The 20370-nt window shown below is 56.8% G+C and overlaps 1 protein-coding gene across 3 annotated transcripts in view; it reads left to right on the plus strand.

Annotated features, from left to right (window-relative positions):
• STK32C (serine/threonine kinase 32C) overlaps positions 1-20370 on the plus strand; it is a 118424-nt gene that overhangs the window by 16257 nt on the left and 81797 nt on the right. The window contains exon 1 of one of the 3 annotated variants that reach the window (XM_032174776.2): positions 5586-5895. The exons of 1 other annotated variant lie outside the window; for it this stretch is intronic. In XM_032174776.2, coding sequence (XP_032030667.1) covers positions 5835-5895 — 61 coding nt within the window. In that variant the 5' untranslated portion in view covers positions 5586-5834. Of the gene's footprint in view, positions 1-5585; positions 5896-20370 lie in introns of those variants that run through there. One more of the 3 variants, XM_032174767.2, reaches the window with a different exon arrangement.

Below are 20370 nucleotides of genomic sequence, written 5' to 3' on the forward strand. Positions count from 1 at the left end.
GGGGGATGTCCCTCATGCTCCGTCGGGACTGGCGTCCACTCCCGCTCTCACAGCCCTCGGTGCATCCCCTCTTTGCCTGCTATCCACTAGGTGCCCGTCTCCCTCGCTGAGAGGGGTGCACGCTCCATCTGACCATTCGCTATGTCAGCAGTGTCTGCTGCAGCGCCTAGCATGGAGCAGGTGCTTGGCAAATGTCTGTCGTGTGGCCCGTGTGGCAGGGTCCTTTTTAGCCTTAGAGGCTGCCTCTGTGTGGATGGTAAACAGCCACAGTGTTTAATGTTGCTCATCTCAAGGCCAGTGCTTGTTAGCTGCTGTAAGGGTAGAGTGTGTGACTTAACCGTCACTCGGCATGGCCTTAGGTCCTGTTTATAATTTGGTATCTTATTGCCACAAAGAGCCATTCTGTTTGTCTTATGGTCTCTAGCTTAACATTAATGCTGGTTGGTTGTTGTGTCTAAACCGTAAAAGGGAGGGGGTATCAGGAGACCTGTCTGACCTCCCATCCCACCATCATAGCCAGGAACTCAGGTTTTTTACTTTTATTTTATTTTATTTTTTTGAGACAGAGTCTTGCTCTGTCGCCCAGGCTGGAGTGCAGTGGCGTGATCTTGGCTCACGGGAATCTCCACCTCTCAGGTTCGAGTGATTCTCATGCCTCAGCTTCCTGAGTAGCTGGGATTACAGGCATGTGCCACCACGCCTGGCTAAGTTTTGTATTTTTAGTAGAGGTGGAGTTTTGCCATGTTGGCCAGGCTGGTCTCGAACTCCTGACCTCAAGTGAGCTGCCCACCTCGGCCTCCCAAAGTGTTGGGACTACAGGCGTGAGCCACTGCATCTGGCCTGGAACTCAGTTTTAAGGTTTTTCTGGGGTTTCCTTGGCCAAGAGCGGGTCTGTCCCATCGGTTGAGGGCTCATGGCTTTAATTTTAGTTTACATAGTGCAGCATTGAGCCACCAAGAATTCCTGCCAGGCTTTGAAGCCTCATGGAACTTGCCCTGCTAGATTTGAACTTACTCGGGACTGATGACTCTATTTATTCCTCCTTATTTCTTCCTTTTGAAATGGGAATGCATATCTCATGCCTATCTCATCACTGTACCTTGGAAGCATATTTTCCAGTTTTAGGGTTACACAAATAAAGAGGAATTTTGCCCAGAATGGATTGAACCGGGGTCTCACCCATGCCTGATTTAGACAATGAGTCTTGGAGACTTTCGAGCTGAAAATATTTAGATGAGAGGCCGGGTGCAGTGGCTGACACCTGTAATCCCAACACTTTAGGAGGCTGAGTGGGGTGGATTGCTTGAGCCCAAGAGTTTGAGATCAGCCTAGGCCACAGTGCAAAATCCTTGTCTCTACCAAAAGCACAAAAAAATCAGCCAGGGGTGGGGTCATGGATCTATAGTCCCAGCTACTCAGGAGCCTGAGATGGGAGGATCACTTGAGCCTGGGAAGTTGAGGCTGCAGTGAGTCATGATAGCACCACTGCACTCCAGTCTGGGCAACACAGTGAGACTCTGTCTCAAAAAAAATCTTGAGCTGGGATTTTGGACTTAGAGTTGCTGCTGTAATGGTTGGGACTGTGGGGCTGTAGGGTGTGGTGAATCCATGCTGCCCATGGATGTGGTGGGTTAAATGGTGGCCCTTTGCTACCAAAGGACATGTCCGCGCCGGCCCTGTGAATTGACCTTATCTGGAAAGAGGATCTTTGCAGATGTAACGAAGGATCTCAAGATGATATCCTCCTGGAGTAGGGTGGGCCCTAAGTCCAATGACAAGTGTCCTTATAGAGGAAGAAAAGGGCGGAGCAGAGAGATGAAAGGGCGACGTGATGATGGTGGCGGCAGGGGCTGGCGTGGTGGGTCCTTAAGCAGAGCTGAGCGGTGAACTCGTGCTCGGCCGCGGCGCACTGCAGTAGGGGCGAGGGCTCCTTCCTAGCAGCTGCAGCCGGTCCTGCATGTTCTCTGTCGCTGTGCTCCTTCCTGAGTCACCAGGTGGCCACATGACCTTTAGAATCAATACTGTCACCATAGCAACCAAGTGTCCCCGCAGATGGGCTCCAAGGCCCTGGCCTTCCAGGAATCCTCAGTCCCAGGCCCCGCCGGGGCTGAATCTGAGGGCACCACGGCCGGAACCATCTGTCTTCCATTTTCCAGGAGGGAGGTTGTCCGTGGATTCTCCGCATAGGTGGACACCAGCATCGGGGTCCCATGGGAGCCCATTTCCTGTTTTGGGGGTCAGTTCTGAGATGTGTTTTCCAGCAGGAAACAGCACACGCGAATTGTGTGATCTGAGGAGATTTAATAAAAGGACTCTTAACAAAGGCGTGGGCAGAGCACATGGGTTAATTTCAGAATGATGACAGAAGATGAAGCACACCTCTCGGTGTGACCAAGCTGTGTGCCAATTATGTGGCAATGGAGGACCCATGTCCAAGGCATGTTCCTCAGGAGGTGTGGCTTTATGGATGAATTATGGACAAATGCACATGAAGCCTGGTGTCAGGGACTGCACCTTGTCCCCCAAACCACCCCCAGCCCTTCAGCACATGCCACGGCCACACACTTGCTGCCCTCCCGCACGAGCCTGTTTCTACTTTAGGGCCAATGTCCTCCTGCAGCACGGACCCTCCTGTCCTCCCGCACAAGCCCGTTTCTACCTTAGGGCCAGCTCCTGCTGCTGGAACCTGGACACCTGGCCTCCCTTGGGCTACTTGTTCATGCTCTGGCCTCAGCATCAAGGCCACCTGCTCAGAGGCTCGTGCTGGACCACCCAAACTAAAGTGGTCCCACGATCATGCACGTGCTGCCCAGCCATGTGCCGTCCTGTGTGCTCCTGCATGCCAGACGTCAGTGCACTGAATGCATTTATCTGTCACGTTGTTACTTGGTCTCCTGTCATTGGAAGGGGCAGACACCATCGCTGCCCTAATGAAGTTGACGTTCCCGGGCAGCATGGGCACACAGGGGAACTCAGGAATTCTCTACTGGCCTCACTGCCCCTTCCCATTCACAGCTGGCTCTGTCCCAGCCTCAGTCCCTCCCAGCGTCCCCCTAGAACTTCAGAGCTACCTCCCATGAGGCACCAGGGGTTGGCATCCTCTTGGGGACAGCAGCTCCTGACCTCTCCTGTCTCATGCCTGCACTGTGCACCTCTTAATGCCCAGTCTTGTGCCTGCCTGGACCCTGAGCCATGGCTGGGCAGGGGGTCACCTGGACAGTACGAGAGTTGTGCCCTGAGCACACAGGCCCCTGCAGGGCTGATTTGCACTGGCCAAATCTTAGGACCCAGCATTCTTTTGGGAGCTGCTGTTTCCCTACAGATCCTTCCTGTTTCCTGACTGAGGGGCAGGTGCCTGGCTTGGTGTTTGAGGCTCACAGCAAGGGTGGGGTTGGAGGGTCTCCTAGTTAAGTGTGCAGATGTCCCCATGAACCCCTCTGCCCCCATGCACTCTTGTCTTCTGCAGGACTTGGTATCCTTGGGTCAAGAGCCCCTTTGGACCCTCAGTCCAGAGGACTGTCCTTCCCCAACTGCCCAGGCTGGGGAGGCGTCCTGGGCTTTGGCTGTATTCACATTCTCCCGCCTTTTGGGGTCCTGGTTACCTGCAGGTCCTCATCCTCTCCAATCTTCAGAGTTACCTTTCTACCCGCTGTCTGAAGTCCATTAACCTGTTTTCCCTTCTCCCGTTCCCTCTTAGGTGGTGGTGGGGACGTTATACCTTTATTCCTTTTCTGCCACTTTTAGGGGTCAGAGGGAGAGGAGGAGAGGCGATGATGTACGTTCAGAGGCTGTGCGTTTTGGGAGGAGCCCTGGGGAGTCTGATGTGTGCACCGGGTGCGCAGGGTTCCAGGCAGTACCCTGCCTTGGCGCCTCCCCTTCTAAACGCTCCTTCACCACTCCTGCTGGGATGGGCACCGAGGGCTTCCTCTGAGGCAGGTGCTGAACCCACTGCCTTCTGCGTGCCTGCTGGAGAATGGCAACTTTGAGGGAGAGCAGAGAACAGAGCTTCACGGCTGCAGGGGCTGGGAACTCGGCTCTGTGCACTGGAAGTTAGAGACCGATGCGTTTGTGCTGGCCAGGCAGGGAGAGCTGCGGTGGCTGGTTGGTCAGGTAACCTAGGTGATGGTGCCATAAAAATACCCTCTAAATCTCAGTAGTGAAATGCATGCCATGTGTCCTAAGCAAGTGCATGTCCAGGTGGGTGCATGTCCAGGCGGATGGGCATGGTTCCATTCCTTGTAGTCCCCAAGGGATGGGGGCTCCTGTTGGCCCAGAAGCCACACAGACTTCCCATGCTCACATTTCATGCATCAGGCGGTTAGGGCGGGCGGCCACACTGAATGTCAAAGGCCATGGGGAGGCAGGGCTCATGGTGGCTGAATGACAGGGTAGACAGTTGTGCGCGGTGGGAGGGACGGTGGCGGGAGACACCGGCCTTGGAGCCAGGTTGGGGATCCGCTCATCCTCCGGGCAGGCAGCAGGAGATCCCATCCAGGATTTCACTGGGGAGGAAGAGACCCTGTCTTTGTGGCCTGGCTACAGGGCAGAACTTAAGGAGGTAAAGGCTTCCTAAAGTCAAACAGCCCGGTAGCAAAAACCGATTCTTCAGTGACAAGCGCCAGGGGCAGGCGGCGAGGCTCCATGCAGACCCGCGCCTTCTCCAGGGAACTCAAAGGCGCCCAGCACTTTCCGTGCAGGGTCGCACCTGGCCCTGCGCAGGGGCAGAGGCGCCCGGAGGTTAAGCCGCGCCCCAGGCCTCCGAAATACGCCGAGTGCCGAGGCCCCTGTCGCATCTGGACAAGAGGACCGTGGGCGACTCGGGCACGCGGTCTCAGGCCGGACAGGGGTCGCGAGGATGGCACGGGGGTGCCCGAGAGAGCGGGCGCACGTGCTCAGGGCTTAACGCCCACCCCGGGCGCCCGCGTGTGCGCGCTCGCAGCCAGGCCCGCCCTGCCCCGCCCCACCCTCTGGCGCAGCGCTTGGGCTCAGCCTGCAGCCTCCTGACCATGAGCCGGGCCCTACCCGGAGGATTCCCGCCGCCCACAGCCCGGGCCTGCAGCCCGGCCTCACCCTGCGCAAAGCAGAAGGCTGGAGTTTAGGACTCCCCGCACTGGACGGCGGAAGCCCGCGCGTCGGCTGTTTTCACGAAGAAGGCAGGGGGAGGGAAGCCCGCGGAGACCGCGAGAAGGTCCCGCCGCCGTGCCGGGCACAGCCGTCCCCGTGCCAGGGACGCCGACCTCCGGGGCCCCAGGATACCCGTGGGGACGCTCCCTGCCTCCCTCGCTCTCGTACCCGCCGTCTAGTCTGAGCCGTGGTCCCCGTGTCCCGGCGAACCATAGCCCCCATCCCTAGACTGGTGGCGGCCACCCCAGTCCCTAGCGACACTCCAGGCACTAGCCCCGCCCCTGCCCCGCCCCCGGCTCAGCCCCGCCTCTACCCTTCCCGAAGCTCCGCGCCTGCCACGCCCCGGCGCTCAGCTCCGCCCCGCCCCCGCCCCGGCGTTCGGCCCCGCCCCCGCCCCTTCCAGAAGCCCCGCCCCTGCCCCGCCCCCAGCGCTCGCAGTCTACGGGGCGGGTTCCACCGACCAGGAGAGCGCACGGCGGGCGCTGCCGGCCCTGAGCGCTCCCGCCACCGCCGCCGCTCCCGGCCCTGCGGGCCGGCCATGCCCCGAGCTCCGGCTGCGGCGCGCACCCAGACCCGGCGATGAGGAGTGGCGCCGAGCGCAGGGGCAGCAGCGCCGCGGCCCGCGGCCCCCCCCGCCCGAGGCCTCGGCCTTCCGCCGCCCGTGTGGCCAGCCCCGGGCCGGACGGGATGTCCCAGCCCGCCTTTTGAGGATGGGCTCGTCCATGTCGGCGGCCACCGCGCGGAGGCCGGTGTTTGACGACAAGGAGGACGGTGAGTGCGGGCACGGGGACGGCGTGGGGGCCGCGCGCTTATAGGGGCGGGCGCGGCGGGGCGGCTTTTTCCCGCAGGGGTTCCCCCGGTGGGACGGCTTCCCGGGGCGCCCCGGCTTCCGGAGAAGCTCGCGCCGGGCGGCTGCGGCCCCACGCGGGTCCTGGGCGCTCGCCCGCGTCCTCCGTTTCCAGTGGCGGCGCCGCAGGAGGAGCAGGCTGGGCCCGGGCCCTCGGGGCGAGGGTCCCCCAGGCTGTGGCGGCTCCGGGCTTGCGGGCGCCTCTGCCCACCGCCCGCGGCAGCCCTGCTTTCCGCTTTCCGTGATCCGCTCGGGCCCACGTGCGGGCTCGTTTGTACTTTGCAGTTAGAGAGGCGCTCACCTGTGCTGTCCGAGTGCGAGTGAGGCTGCTGCCCCACAGGTGGCGGGGCCCGGTCGCTCAGAGGCTCAGTCTCCTTGGTGACCGCGCCGTGTCCATTCTCTGCTCACCCATGTGCGCTGGAGGCAGGGCCAGGCCGTTGTGCAAAGACCTGCCCTGCCAGGAACGAGTGCGCTGTTGAGTCCTGCAGATAATGCCGCCAACCCCGGGGACTGGTGTCTCCTGAGTGACCGTGCAGCCGTGGGCGCCGTAGAAAGCAGAGAAGGCAGGTGAGGTGACATGGGACAGGCCTGCAGGGACACCTCCTGGGGTGCCAGGGGGCCCGGGGACCCCCGACTTAGCACCTGCGGGGAGGTGTGGTGCCGCGTCTGCCTGTGGGCACTGTAATACAGTCACATGCAAACATATAGCTCTTTTCTACAGATAACATGCAAGTCATTTAAAATGGTACGTTCATGACACATTTCATGTTTTTTGACATTTTCTTAAAATACTTGAAATGTGCATTTTTCATTTGTAGACAGCCTGCAGAGGTATGATGGACCCTTTAAAATTTTAGAGCACAGCGCTCAGGAGCCAGGCTATTTACTTGCGATAAATAATGTAAGCATTACGGGAAATTACAATAATACGACCTCAGGCCAGCGTTGGTGAGTGTGGGGCCGTGCACCGGCGTTCCTCCCGGAGACAGCACTGGGGATTCGTGATGTGTTGCCCAGAAGGAGGGCTGAAGGCCCAGCCACACCAGGCCCCACACGCTCCAGGGTGGCCCGTCACTGTGTCCTGAACTTCGGGACAGCAGAACTCACGATGGTGAATGTTTGATAAATGTTTTTGTTTTTAACATAAATATTCAAAGTAAAGAAAGCCTAGAGTGAACTAGGAGCTGATCAGGAGACAGATTTGCCGCTAGTTTCTGGCTGCAGGATGAGAGAGCGTCTGAGAAACACATCTGGTTCAGCACTTGCTGGTGTCAGCCAAGAGCTGGCTGCTCTTCTGGGTCTCAGCACCGTGCTCTCCGGGGGTGGGAATGGAGACAATGGTGTGGCACTGGGCTGCCTTCAGCTTTGTAAGGTAGACTTTCCTGCGTGTTCACATTGTGTTATGTCACGGAATTCACGGATCATTAGAAAGGCAAAAAGAGCAAGCACAGAGTCTGTCTGTGGCGCTCACGGTCTGACGGGAATTATTTCACACCCCCAGCATCACCGTATTTGCCTGTAGTAGGACGGCGGAGATTCGGCTGACGGTGTCCCACGGACGCTGCTGGCTCCTTATGGCTTGGCAGCCGCATCCTCAAAGTGACCACCCGCCGGGACTTAGCTGGGCTTCGTGTGGTGCAATCAGGAGGGCAAGACTAGGCCCTGGCCCGAATAGCAGAGGACTTCTCTGGGCGGTGACCGCTTCCCTCCTTTTCTTCCTGTCACTGTCAGGGCACAGACAACTTGGGAGTCATAGCACAGTGTTTGCAGAAGAATGTTGTGCACCTCTGAGTGTGAACGCCGGGGACTCGTGTTGGTGGAAGGGATTCAGTTTGGAAGGAGAAAGGGGAGTCTTTTAGGAAGGGACTTTGGCGCCTGAGTCTCACCCCTTTCAGGTTGGCGCAGCCATTTCCCTGGTACTTTCGTGGCCACATGGCAGCACTGGCTTAAGGAGGCCCTGGTGCTGTGTTGGTGTCTCGAGGTTACTGAATCTGCACGGTTGCTATGGCAATGTGAGACCTTCTGATGAATTTTTTAGATTAAAACACCTAATTAATATATCAAATTATTATGCGGAGAAAAGGAAAAAAGAAATTAAGAGTGCTGTTTAACAAAGTGCCAGGTAAATTTCAACTGATAGGCATAGTTGTGACATACAAGATTGTAAACGTCCTCTGTTCCTTTTAATCCTTGTGGACTCCAGAACCATTTTTCTAATTTGGCAGATAATTTGGTGCATGTACAGAATTCTCTGCACATCTTTGTCATGCCAGAATTGAGGGTCTCCAGTTTTCCTTCCCTTCAGCCCCTCACATCCTCCCGTTCTATCCCTTCTCTGACTCGGTGAAAAATTCATTTTTGGGGTTGAACTTGGTTAGGGAGTATTTCTGCTGCTGCTCTGCACCAGAGCTGCGTGGCGTTGGGCGAGCCCCTTCATTCCTCTCTGTCTTGGTGTCCTGGTGATACCAAGTGAACCTGAGAGGAGGCTCCGACACCTTCCCGCTGAGCAGCTCTGCAACCTGGGGGGTGCTCGCCCGTCTCCGGGGGTCACAGCATTGTGTCTCCAGCCTGACGTGGCATTAGCCCACCAGCAGGAAGTAGCTCCTCAATGAGGGGGTTTGTCTTCGTCTGGGGAAGGCTGGAGTGGACAGGCCCTTACAGGCAGTGAGGCAGGAGCAGGGGCCACCAGACTCCTCAAGTCATCTCTTAAAATTAGAAACACCTTTGTTTTTTCCTAATTATGAAAGCATTAAAATGTGTGCATTTAAAAACATTCTATACTTTATGCCACGATATCTGTAACTTCCGCATTGAGATCACGGTGTCACCTCCCAGCCTTTTTCTGGAAATACAGTCCCGGGTACAGCCGTGGAGAAACACTCTCTCTTTGTTAGCAGAAGTGGGATCCTACTCTGCACGCCAATTTGCCCTGACGTGCTTGTTGATTCAGCAATATGTCGCCAGCCTCTTATAGAACTGAGGCATCTTTTGTTGGCTGAATTTACAACAGTTCTCAGCCCCAGGCTGTATACTAGAGTCATGCACTGGGCACTCTTAAAAAATGCAGATGCTGAAGCCCCACACCCATGAACTGCGGGTGAACTGGGGGGGTTTGGTGGGTTGGGGGTGGGGCTCAGGGGCTCAGGCTTTTTTTTTAAGCCCCTCTTGAGTTTTACCAGCAGTTAAGGCTGAGAATCCCGACTCTGCAGTGCTCCTCTGAGCAGCTGTGACATTCTCTGCTTACTTAGTTTCCTGTCACAGGACAGTGAGGTGTTTCTGTTTTATAAATATCATAAACGATGTGTTAAACATCGTCGCAGGTTTGTCTTTGTGCACTTGGCATTGTTTCCCTAGGGTACATTTTTAGGAACGACATTGCTCAGGCAAAGGGGTCCATGTGAAATACCTTAACACGTGTGGCCGCTCACTTGGTCCTTCCGTGAGCATCGTTTGTGGGCCCTGCTGTCGTGGGGTGACCGGGCAGAGGGGAAGCAGGGAGACTGACAAGACAGGGAGGCAGGAGGCACCTGCAGGGGAGAGAACCAGACCAGCTGCTGCCAGAGGAGCCGGCACGGAGGGAAAACCCGTTTTCACTTGCTCCAGGAGCCGGAGGGTTTGATCGCCTTTTCCCCTGAATCCTCTCCGGCTTTGGGTATCAGCACTGTTTCTATTCTTTGCCAGTCTAAGCGATTAAAAGATGGCACTCATGCTTTGAGTTTCTTTGATTACCAATGAGGTTAATCATCTTTTTACCTTAAATGTTTAGAGCATTCAGCTCTAAACACATTTCATGTGTTTCCACACTTTTTGAATTGCCTGCCTGTGCTTGTTAGCAGCGTGTGTCCTGTGTCCTGTGGGATGGCAGCCGCAGGTTCCTTTCGCCCTTCCTGGTAGACAGGCTGAGCCTTCAGCAGCTTCCTTCCCACGTTCCTCGTTTATCTTTTAATGTTGCTACTTGGCTTTTTCTCTACGGATGTGTTTAATTTGTGTGTGGTCAGATTCATCATCTGCCTTTGTGGCTGCGTCCGGCCTTGCTGTTACGTGACAGAAGTCCTTCCCAGCACAGTTAATAATAATTAATTCATAAACCTGCATCTGTACTTTCTTCTAGTGCTTCTGTGGTTTCACTTTTTGTGTTGGAAATTGCAGCCCGTAGGGAGTATCCCTTGACGGAGAGTGAGAAAGCTCTCTCCTCCTTGCATTATTCTCCTCTTTCCCAGGATGAGTGCAGTTAGGGTGTTTCCCCGTGTAGAGATCTGAGGCCTCCCATGCAGCCACTCACCGCAGAGCCCCAGGCAGGCTGCGCCCTTGCTGCTCCTGGCCTGTGGGGCTGGTTGCTTGTTGCTGTTGGACTGAGTGTGACGTTTGCTGTTGGTGTGAAGGAACGCTCCGCTGTTACAAGATTCACCTTGTGTGTGGCTGAGACTTCGCCGCCTCTTGCACATGACTTCACTTTGCTAAATTCTCGTTAATCTATAGCTTTGAAGTTCATTTTATTGGCTTTCTGGGTGGTCTGTCATGTTGCCTTGGAGTGACTCTAGTGGCCCTGCGATGGTTTTGCCTCACTCTTTCCTTATGATGTTGCCGGAGCTCACAGAGCAGGGAAGAGAGAAGGTCCTGGGCCCCGGGGCTGCTGAGGGCTGGGGACAGCTCCTCCCGCACGGCTGGTGTGGACAGGTTGTCCTTCCAGAGCGTCCGCCTAGCCCCAGTGTGGGAAGACTTTCCAGTCACGTGTGGACTCGCATTTTGGAGGGTGCCCTTTCCTTGCCTCCTGACCCTGTGAGGCAGGGGGTTGAGGGTGGGGTGGTGGCTCTCTGTGTGGCCCAGACACCCGTCCCCCACAGTGCAGGGGCTTGGTGGTCAGAAGCCTGGTGGCTGCAGAGGCCCCTGGTGTAGGGTGTGGACTGGGGAGGAGGGCTGTGGTCCTGGCTTCCTGCCGGGCACCCCCTCACGTGTTTGCTTCGAAGGCTTCCCCGATTCTGGGCCCAGCACTGGGTGTCCTGGGGGCCCTTGGGGCAGCTGTGCAGCTTGATGCCTCTTCTCCTTCCCAGCTGTGAGGCTGCTCTAGAATGGACTCGGGACCTACTGTCATAGTTTTTATGTAACAAATGTCAGCTCTGCGTGTCTATCCATCTGGTTGTGCATTTTACAAGGCTAAAAATAAGCCGGCTTTTCTTTTAGAACTTGAACCACCCAGCTTTCCAGTGGAGAAGTAATGCAAGGATGCATTGGAGGTGATTTTGTTGAGGGATTGATTCTCTGCGGGTGAAGTCCAGAGAGACTCCAAGGTGATCTGAGGGAGGCAAAGTCACAGACAAGGGTTTCTTCCACACGGAGCTGGGACCGCTCAGAGTAGCTTCCATGCCTGTCCTGGACCCCCAGTCACCCAGGGCTTGTGAAAATGCCGCTGATCCAGCCGGCCTGGGGTGGGGCCAGGAGCCCACATTTCCAGCCGCCCCCAGGCGGTGCCGGCGCTGCTGGCCCACGGACATACTTTGAGTGCGAGAGCTTAGTGAGTATACAGCCGGCGCATCGTGGTGAGTGAGAGCAGGAAACCCATGGGGCCCTGGTCCCTTGGCCCGGGCTCCCGATGGGCCTGGAGGGGGGATCTCTAATCCTCTGTACCACGGGGTTGCCATTATCAGAGGGCACCTCGCGGTGTAGACTCTCTTTTAATTTGCTTTTCCTCGTTCTGTTCCTCTCAGGCCTCTTGAAGGCCCAGGCTTCTCCACACGTGGCTGACGTGCAGCTCCTGGTTCACATCCTGCGTTTTCACCCAGCCCTGCAGCCTGCACTGTTTCCTTCAGGCTGGGATGGGGCATCACTCTTCTGACCTGGATCTGAGGCAGGGTAGTCTGGTGTGTCCACTGGCGGGTTCCTGGGGAGTGTGGCCCTGCGCTTTTGGGCGGAGCATCCTGTGTCCCCAAGCCCACTGCGGGGACTTGTCTTCCCTGGGGACCCCCACACCTAATGGGCGCTCCCAGCTGTGTCAGGCAGGACCCTTCTAGGGAGGAACCCGGGTTCCAGGCCAGGCCCTGCAGGACCACTCTGAGCAGCTTCCCAGACTTCCTCTTGAGCCCCTCGGCTCTTACATCAAGTAAGCGCCTGTGCCCTGTGGCCCTGACCCTGTCTCTTCCTGGTTAGGAAGCTCAGAGCTGAATCTGGGCTCATGTTAGTGGACGACCAGGCCTTCTATTTGGTGTTGGGAAGCTCAGAGCTGAATCGGGGCTCACGTTAGTGGACGACCAGGACTTCTACTTGGTGTCATTTCCCTTCCCAGCCAGATTTTCCTCCTCACCTAAAAAGCTCCGTTGAGCTGTGTGTTTCTCTGAACCTCCCTCCCTCTGCTGTCTGTGTATAACTGGAGATAAAAATAAAGCTCTGTGAACCACCATTTCTCCTGCTGCTGCTGACTAATACTTGGGCACGTGGCGAGACCTTGGTCTTCTCAGCCACCTCCGTGAGTGGGATGCCGCGTTGTTCGGCTCTGGCTGTCAGTGGGGGTGAGTGGCCACCCGGGGTGGCATATCTGTGCCTGGAGGCTTCCTTGCATGTCTCCTGCCTGCCCTGGGCGTGGGCAAACACCAGGCCCCTCCCCTCTCCCAATATACAGGCGACCAACCTGCTGATTGATGATGAAGATCAGAACTTGAGACAGTTTGGGGAAAGCTTTAAGCAATACAATTATTGTTATTGGTATGGTACGCCTGCTTCATCAGAAAACAGTTTCCCCATTGATTTGAAATCTATTGTTTTAAAAATCAAGGCTGCTGCAGAGATCAGCATGGCTGGGCAGGAGTGCACACGGAGGTGCTTGCCCTGGCCTGGCTTTGTCCTCCCAAGATTCCGTCCAGCCTCATCTCACCCCACTTCTCCACCTGTGAGGAGGGAGCCCCCATGGTCTCTGCCATGCTTCCTCTTGGGCTCCGGCCCTGTGGAAACCCATCTCAATGTTATTTAAGTTCTGAAGCCAAGGAGATGGCGTGGGTGGGAGTCAGTGTCGCCCCCAATTTATTAAAAATAGGAACCGAGCACATTCCACTTCTCACAGTGATTTAGAAAGTTGACTTTGCAAAGGTTTCTCCTCTTTTGAATTCACATCATGACTCTCCGTCCTCCGAACGCAGAAGGCAGAAAGTGTGATAGAGCAGGGGAGAGGCGCCTCTGTGTTTGGAATGTCTGCAGAAGTCTAGCACGGGCGTTGCGCGCGTTCTGGGGCCTTGGCAAGGATGACATTTGTCTTGTTTTGCCCATGATGCTGGGATGTGAGCAGGCGTCCGCGGGGGTTTTGGTGCCGCCTTCTCCATGCACCTCTGCCTCTCCCTGTGCGAGCGCCCTAGGTCCTGTCCTCGGTCACTTTGTGAGGTCTGACCTCAGAGCCTCCGTTCACTGTGGGAAAGCTGTTCCTGGCGGCTCTTGTGCCCAGTAACAGGGCTCAGGGTCCTGGCACCGCGTTTCTCAAACCGGGTCCTGTTTGTGCCCAGGGGCACAACGTTCCAGTTTTCTATTGCTGCTAGTAAGCTACCCCACACTAGTGACTTATCAGCTTCCTTGTGGTTTCTCACGATGCTGTGGGCTAGGAATTCGGACAGGGCCTAGCGGGGATGGGTCTCTCTGCCCTGCATGATGTCTTTGGGACCAGAATGTTCACTGTGGCTCCCTCATCCATGTATGTGGCACCTCAGCCAGAACGGCTCAGAGAGCTACGGGCTGGTGGAAACTTCCCCAGGGGTCTTGTCCCGGGGTCTCAGTCCACTGTTGGCTGGTGGATCAGCTGTCCATGCTGCTGGGTCTGGTCCTGGGGTCTCAGTTCTGCTGATGGATCAGCTGTCCATGCTGCTAGGTCTTGTCCTGGGGTCTCAGTTCTGCTGATGGATTAGCTGTCTGTGCTGCTGGGTCTGGTCCTGGGGTCTCAGTCTGCTGTTGGCTGGTGGATCAGCTGTCCATGCTGCTGGGTCTTGTTCTGGGGTCTCAGTTCTGCTGGTAGATTAGCTATCCATGCTGTCTAACGAATTTCCTCATGGCCTAGTGGTCCACAGTGAGCTCCGTCTTGTCGTTTCTGAGTCGGTGACTCAGGAGTGGCTTAGCCGGTGCATCCTCTTGGTGTCTCTCATGAGGCTGCGGTGAAGATGGCAGCTGGGGCTGCTGTCACCTGAAGGTTTGACTGGGACTGGAGCTCAACTCCCCAGTGACCCCACACACTGTGCTCAACTCCCCAGTGACCCCACACGCGGTGCTCAACTTCCCCCTAGTGACCCCACACACTGTGCTCAAGTCCCCAGTGACCCCACACACGATACTCAACTCCCCTACAGTGACCCCACACACGATACTCAACTCCCCTACAGTGACCCCACACACGGCGCTCAGCTCCCCCACAGTGACCCCACACATGGTGCTCCACTCCCTCCCTCCCCAGTGAGCTGAGCGGGAGCGTGAAGCCACAGCGAGGATCTGACCCACAGGCTCCTTCCAGCATGTTCTGTTAGGAGCAAGTCACCAAGTCCAGCTCATCCTCAGGGGAGGGGAGCTGGACCCTGCATCGGAAGGGGCTGCCATGGGACCTGTGGACGTGTCTCACACCACCACAGCCATCCTCAGAGTCTCGCTTCTTCTCCCCACTGGGCCCCACACTGGGGCAGCAGGAATTCCTGAGAGGCCCCAGGGCGCTCACAGACGCAGAGTAGAAGATGCGGGGCCTTCTTGAGGCCTAGGCCTGGGCTGGCACCGTGTCACTTTGACTGCCTTCTGCTGGTTGGAGCCAGTCACAGGCCCAGCTCAGATTCAGGGGAGGGACCACACAGGGCGAAGTCTCCGCATCTGGGGGTGGGCTAGGGCCGCTGCGGGTCAGCAGGGCTGTTTGGAAGAGCTGGACATGGGGCCGGGAGAACAGGGACGAGTTGGAAGTGTGACCTTCAGGGAGTGGTGCTGCTGCCTGCCACCTGCCGGCATCACACGACTTCTCTCTTGGCCACCTCTAACCCCAGTTTAGCCAAATGGCCAAGCACCAGCCAGTGTACCCAGGTCATTGCCACAGAGCACCAAGACCCCAGGAGACACAAAGCATCTTCTGAGCTTTGAAACTGAAAGAGCTTGGAGGGAAGGCTGTTTGTACTTGAGAACAAACAAACAGGAAGTTGGAGTGGAGTCAGCATCTTCCTGAGTTTGGAAAATAAAGCCCCAGAGGCCAGGCGGGTGTGCACCTGCTGCTGGCCGCGGGCTGGGCCCCTGATGATGGGGGCTTCGCCGGGGAGTCTTGGAGCTCTGGCTCAGGGCTTCCTGCACTGCCCCTGGAGGACGCATCTGTGACTGTGCCAGGGTCTGTCTTTATTTTGCCCTCAATTCTTTTTCCTTTTTCTTGTAAACATCAGTCATCTTGTGTGTCTGAAGTGATGTTTTATCTCCAAAGGCAGAAAAGATAATCTGTAAAGTTAGCACGTGACTGAAAGAGGGAAAAAGATGAAATAGGAAGAAAGATACAAAGGAAAAGGGGAGGAAAAAAATCTGTTCTGAAGAAAGCATTGGACCCTGGGACCCCAGCCCCAGAGCACGTGGCCCAACTAGTACTGGGGCTGGCGTGTCCCCTGGTGGGGCTGAGAACTGTAGGCGGCAGTTGGAAAACCCGGGGTGGGCTAACCAGGCACAGCCACAGCAGGCCCTTCGGTGGATCTTCGGGGTCTGCCAGCAGTGAGGGCAGAGGCACAGGTGGGGTGGCAGCGAGGACTGGCTGCCCTGGACATGCTGGGGATGGCCACGGAGGAGGGGCCGGGGCGTGTCCTGCAGAGGGTGTGGGATGGGAGCCCAGCAGGAGGGGAGTCCTGTGTTACTGGGTCCTGGTGCCCCTTCCCTAGAGCCACAGCAGCCAGAGGCGCAGGAAGGAAGGGGCCTAAGCCGTGACTGTCACCCGCCCAGAAGCTGCACCTGCTCGGGCACCACAAGGAAACAAAAGGTGAAAGGGGTGGTGAGTGAGTGGTGGGAGAGGACACTGGGCAGAGCCGTGCCCAGGCCTTGGCCTCTGTGTGCGGCGATGTCTGCCTCCCTGTCTCTGGGCCTCTCCTTCCCTGCACCCCCTGCCGTGGCCTCCCCACTGGCCCTGACACTCCTTTCCAGAGCTGCAGAGGCTTTCAGTGTCCCAGAGGGCGCAGGCCTGCGAGTCCTACCGCTGTGGCCACCATGCCCCGGGGTCGCCTGGGACATCTGCTTCCTGCCTGCTGATCGGTGTCATTACTCACAGCGGCCCCTTTCTCTCTCCAAGTGGCCTGGTTTGGATGATCAATTGTGTGGTTGCCCTGTCTAACCACCAGATGCAGTGCCAGGACGATCTCTTTCTTCCTTTGTAGCTTTTTATTATATAATGAAAGTGACGAGAAAAAAAATTAAGAAATCCAGCATCCTATGTCATCTCAGCACTGATAAAACAATCATTTGTAGTTTTTCATATGACCTCCCAATTCATACTGGAAAACATGCAAAATCTATGTTGCCTTTCAAATTTCAGGATAGTTTAGATTTATAGAAAAGTTGTGAAGCTGATACAGAGAGTTCCCATGTTCCCCAAAAGCAGTTTCCCCTCATGTTACCGTCTTGCATTTGCCGAATACATTTGTCATAACTAGAGGACCAGTATCGATACCTCCTTGTGAACTGAAGTCCACGCTGGGTTCAGATTTCCTCAGTTCTTCCCCAGTGTCCTTTATCTGTCCCAAGATCCCATCCGGATCCCATGTTACGTGAGTCTCCTGGCGCCTTAGTCTCCTCTGTGCTGTGACCGTTCCTCAAACTTGCTTTTTATGACTTTGACAATTTGGGCACTGGTCAGATGTGTCGTAAAATGTCCTTTAACTGGGGTTCATTTGATGTTTCTCTCAGGATTATGGGTCTTTCGGAGGAAGACCACGGAGGTAAATGCCATTCCCATGATGTCATACGAGATTACACGCTGTCCACACACCTTCCTGCTGATGCTGGCCCTGTCACTGTTGAGGTGTCTCCACCATGACGTCCCCTTTCCTCCTTTTCCGCAGTGTCCTCCCTGGCGGGACGGCACCACATGCAGCCCACACTGGTTGTGGGGGGTAGTTATGGTCCCCTCATCAAGGGGGCTTATCTATGTACGTTATTCAGAATTATAATTTTTTTTTTTTAGACGGAATCTTGCTCCATCGCCTGGGCTGGAGTGCAGTGGCACAACCTCGGCTCACTGCAGCCTGCGCCTCTGAGTTCAAGCGATTCTTTTTCCTCAGCCTCCCGAGTAGCTGGGATTACAGGTGTGCGCCACAACACCCAGCTAATTTTTGTATTTTTAGTCGCGACAGAGTTTCGCCATGTTGGCCAGGCTGGTCTCAAATTCCTGACCTCGTGATCCGCCCGCCTCGGCCCCCCAAAGTGCTGGGATTACAGGCGTGAGCCACTGCGCCCGGCCTGGAATTCTTCTGTGTAGATTTGTCTCTTCCTTGCATTAATTCTGTTACCCCGTCATTGATATCACTGTAGACTCACAGGTGCTGGTTTTACACGTTGGTTGTAATCCATCACTACTTTGATTTCTTGGTCACCTCGTCCCAGTCTGGCCACTGGGAGCTGTCCGTTGCCCTGGCTCCTTCGACACCCCCTTCCTCGGTGCTTTGGTGGTTGTTCTTGTGAGTTTCTGATGACTTTCTGACATTCAGGCACTGCAGGATGCTGCAGGCTTACTCCGTGTGTTTCCTAACCCAGCCCTAGAACTGGCTGTTTCTCCAAGGAGCCCTGGTTTCTTTGTTAGGAGGAGGATGGTGTTAGACACTGAGCTCTGGGTCCCAGTGTGCTCCTTGCTCTGGGGGGACAGTGATCTTTTTAAAGTACAAAGCCCATGGTGTCACTGCCGGCTTAAGACTCTTAGCTTTTCCTATCACTTTGTTCTCTCAGCTTAACGTGTTTTCCGTGCACCTGTTCTGTGCACTGCCGGTGGGTGTGTGAATTGACAGGCCTCCTTTGGAAGCTGTTCCTCTGGGTTTACTGAAGTGGCACAGTCCACACTGAGAGGGGCAGAGGCCCTGACATCTGGAGCTGTCCTGGCTCGGCTGGCCGGGCCTCAGTGTTCCCTTGTGAACCGTACATGATTTCACAGAACACCTGCATCATACACAGGCAGGACAGATCAAGACAAAACAAAGCCACCACACGTGGCAGCTGCGGGACCTGTGGCCTGTCTCTGTGGTCAGGACTTCCGGGGAAGGGGACGGAAGGCACTGCAGGGCTCTGGCATCGAGAACTGGGGGGGGGGGGGGGGGGGGGGGGGAGAGCTGTCCATGGTGCTGGCCCTGGGTCAGGGGCTGGTGCACCGACCCGTGCCTGGATGAGAGGCTGAGCTGTTGGCTGTAGATGGTGCGAGGTTAATGGCTGATAGCTGTGTACACAGCTAGCCAGAGCTCCTGAGGGGCTGAGTGAGCCATGCGTGTTCGCATCCCCAGAGTGGAGAAGGGTACCAGGCATCAGATGGCGTTTGGTGTGTGGCTGTTGAGTGAATAAGCAACATGCTTTATTTCCTGTGCTACAAAAGCATCAGCCCACAGCCCTATTTCTTAGCCCTCCATTTTCAGCCAAACTCAAACTCACTCACTCCCTGCCGTCTGCAGGTCTCCCCTGCAGTTCTTCCAAAACCCACTGGAGCTGGGATCTGCCCCACCTGCTCCAAAGATGCCTTGGGGCAGGCCCCTCCCTGTGGCTGTGCTCTGTTCCCAGCCTTCCTTGGCCTCAACCTATGGCCGGTCTGACACTCCTGATCCCCAGGCCCTTTCCCCGTGCCCCCTCCATGGCCTCCGTGGCGGATCCTCCTCGTCTCTGACTCTGACTCTGCCATGCTGGGGCCTCGAGGCTCTTTCCCCTCCCACTCCACCCACACGCTGGTGATCTCACGGTTCAAATACCACCTATATGGCAGCGACTCCCAATTCCTGTCTCCAGCTGGGACCTGTTTCCCACGTTCCAGGCTTTTCCGTCCACCCTCCGACTCGACATCACCACTCGAGTATCTCAGTTCAGCAGGTTCAAATGCGAGTCCTGATGCCCCCGCGCTGGCCCTGCCTGAAGGCCCTGCCTGTGCCCACCTCTGATCTCCCTTGGGGGCCCCTTCCCTCGTGCCTGCGACCGTCGAGCGTTCTCTTGGCTCTACCCTCCGAAGGGTCTGCTCTGCCTTGGCTCCTTCTGTGTTCCCGGAGCAGCTCCGCCCCAGCTCTGGCAGGGCTTCCTCGGAGCTGCCCCCACCCGCCGTTCCCCAGGCAGTGGCTGGTGTGGCCCAGTCTGCTGGACCTCCCACCTGCTGGGCTGCTGGCTCTGTTCTTCAGGCCCAGGCTCACCACGTGCCTGGCTGTGTGATCTCCCCACCCCCGCTCTGGCCCTGCCTGCCCTGCGTTCCCTCCGCTGTAGCCAGCCTAACTGCTGCTTCTTAAAGGAGCTCTGCCCACGGCACCCTCCGTGTGCCTGGCCGGCTGCCTCGCTCCCCTGGCCCGGTCTGGGTGGCAGACGCTCTGCAGTAAAGACCACCCCAAGCCAGTGGCTGAGGATGACAGGGCCTTCATTCTGCTGCCTGCCCTGTGTCCCAGTGAGTCCAAGGGAGGGCTTGGCTCACTGTCACACTGGCCTGTGTGAAGGTGCAGCCACCAGGGGCTGGAGTGGGAGAAGGAGTGTTCTGAGACGTCTTTTGCTGGTGAAGAATTGCCTACCCTGACCTGAGAGCGGCTCACAGCTTGCTGGCCAGGACAGTCGCTTGGCCCTGGGCCATCTCAGAGCCAGGAGGGGAGCCCGCCAGGCGCCGGGCCTGGGTGAAGGGACCGTGAGAGCAGCGATGGCCGCTCCATCCTCCTCTCAGCCAGGCCCACCCTAAGTCCTGCCCCAGCCCCCTGGCCCCGGGCCTCTCTTGGCTCTTCCCCAGCGCTGCCCTCCCCGCACGCATGCACGTGCTGCACTGACCTCCCCGCACGTGCCGTGCTCCCCGCTTGCTGATGTTTGCCATTCACTGCTCACCTCCGGGTCAGCCTCTTGCCCTGCACATTGCGTGGGGCAGGTTTCATCTCCTTAGCTCAGTCTTGTGTTCTGAGTGACTTGCAGCACTGGAGCAGACGAGCACCCACTGAGCCAGGAGGAGGACGTCTGCATGGGGAAGGGAGGGGAGAGGGACCAGGGAGGGACCGGCAGTGGGTTGCAGGGCTCGGGTGCCATCTCCAGAGGGCGAGAGGTTGGCAATCTGATGCCCTCCCTCACACCTTTCTTATAGAAGAACTCCAGGGGATGGTGTCAGCCAGGCCTCTGAGAGTGGCTTCCCAGGGTCTGGTGTCTTTTTTTTCGATAATTCCAGGGCCTGCTTTGGGTGGGGGTCTTGCGTTGGGTGCCCCTCAGAGCACCTGGGCTGGCACTGGGAATCT

The sequence above is a fragment of the Hylobates moloch genome, unplaced genomic scaffold, assembly GCF_009828535.3.
Source record: "Hylobates moloch isolate HMO894 unplaced genomic scaffold, HMol_V3 SCAFFOLD_3, whole genome shotgun sequence".
Lineage (NCBI taxonomy): Eukaryota > Metazoa > Chordata > Mammalia > Primates > Hylobatidae > Hylobates > Hylobates moloch.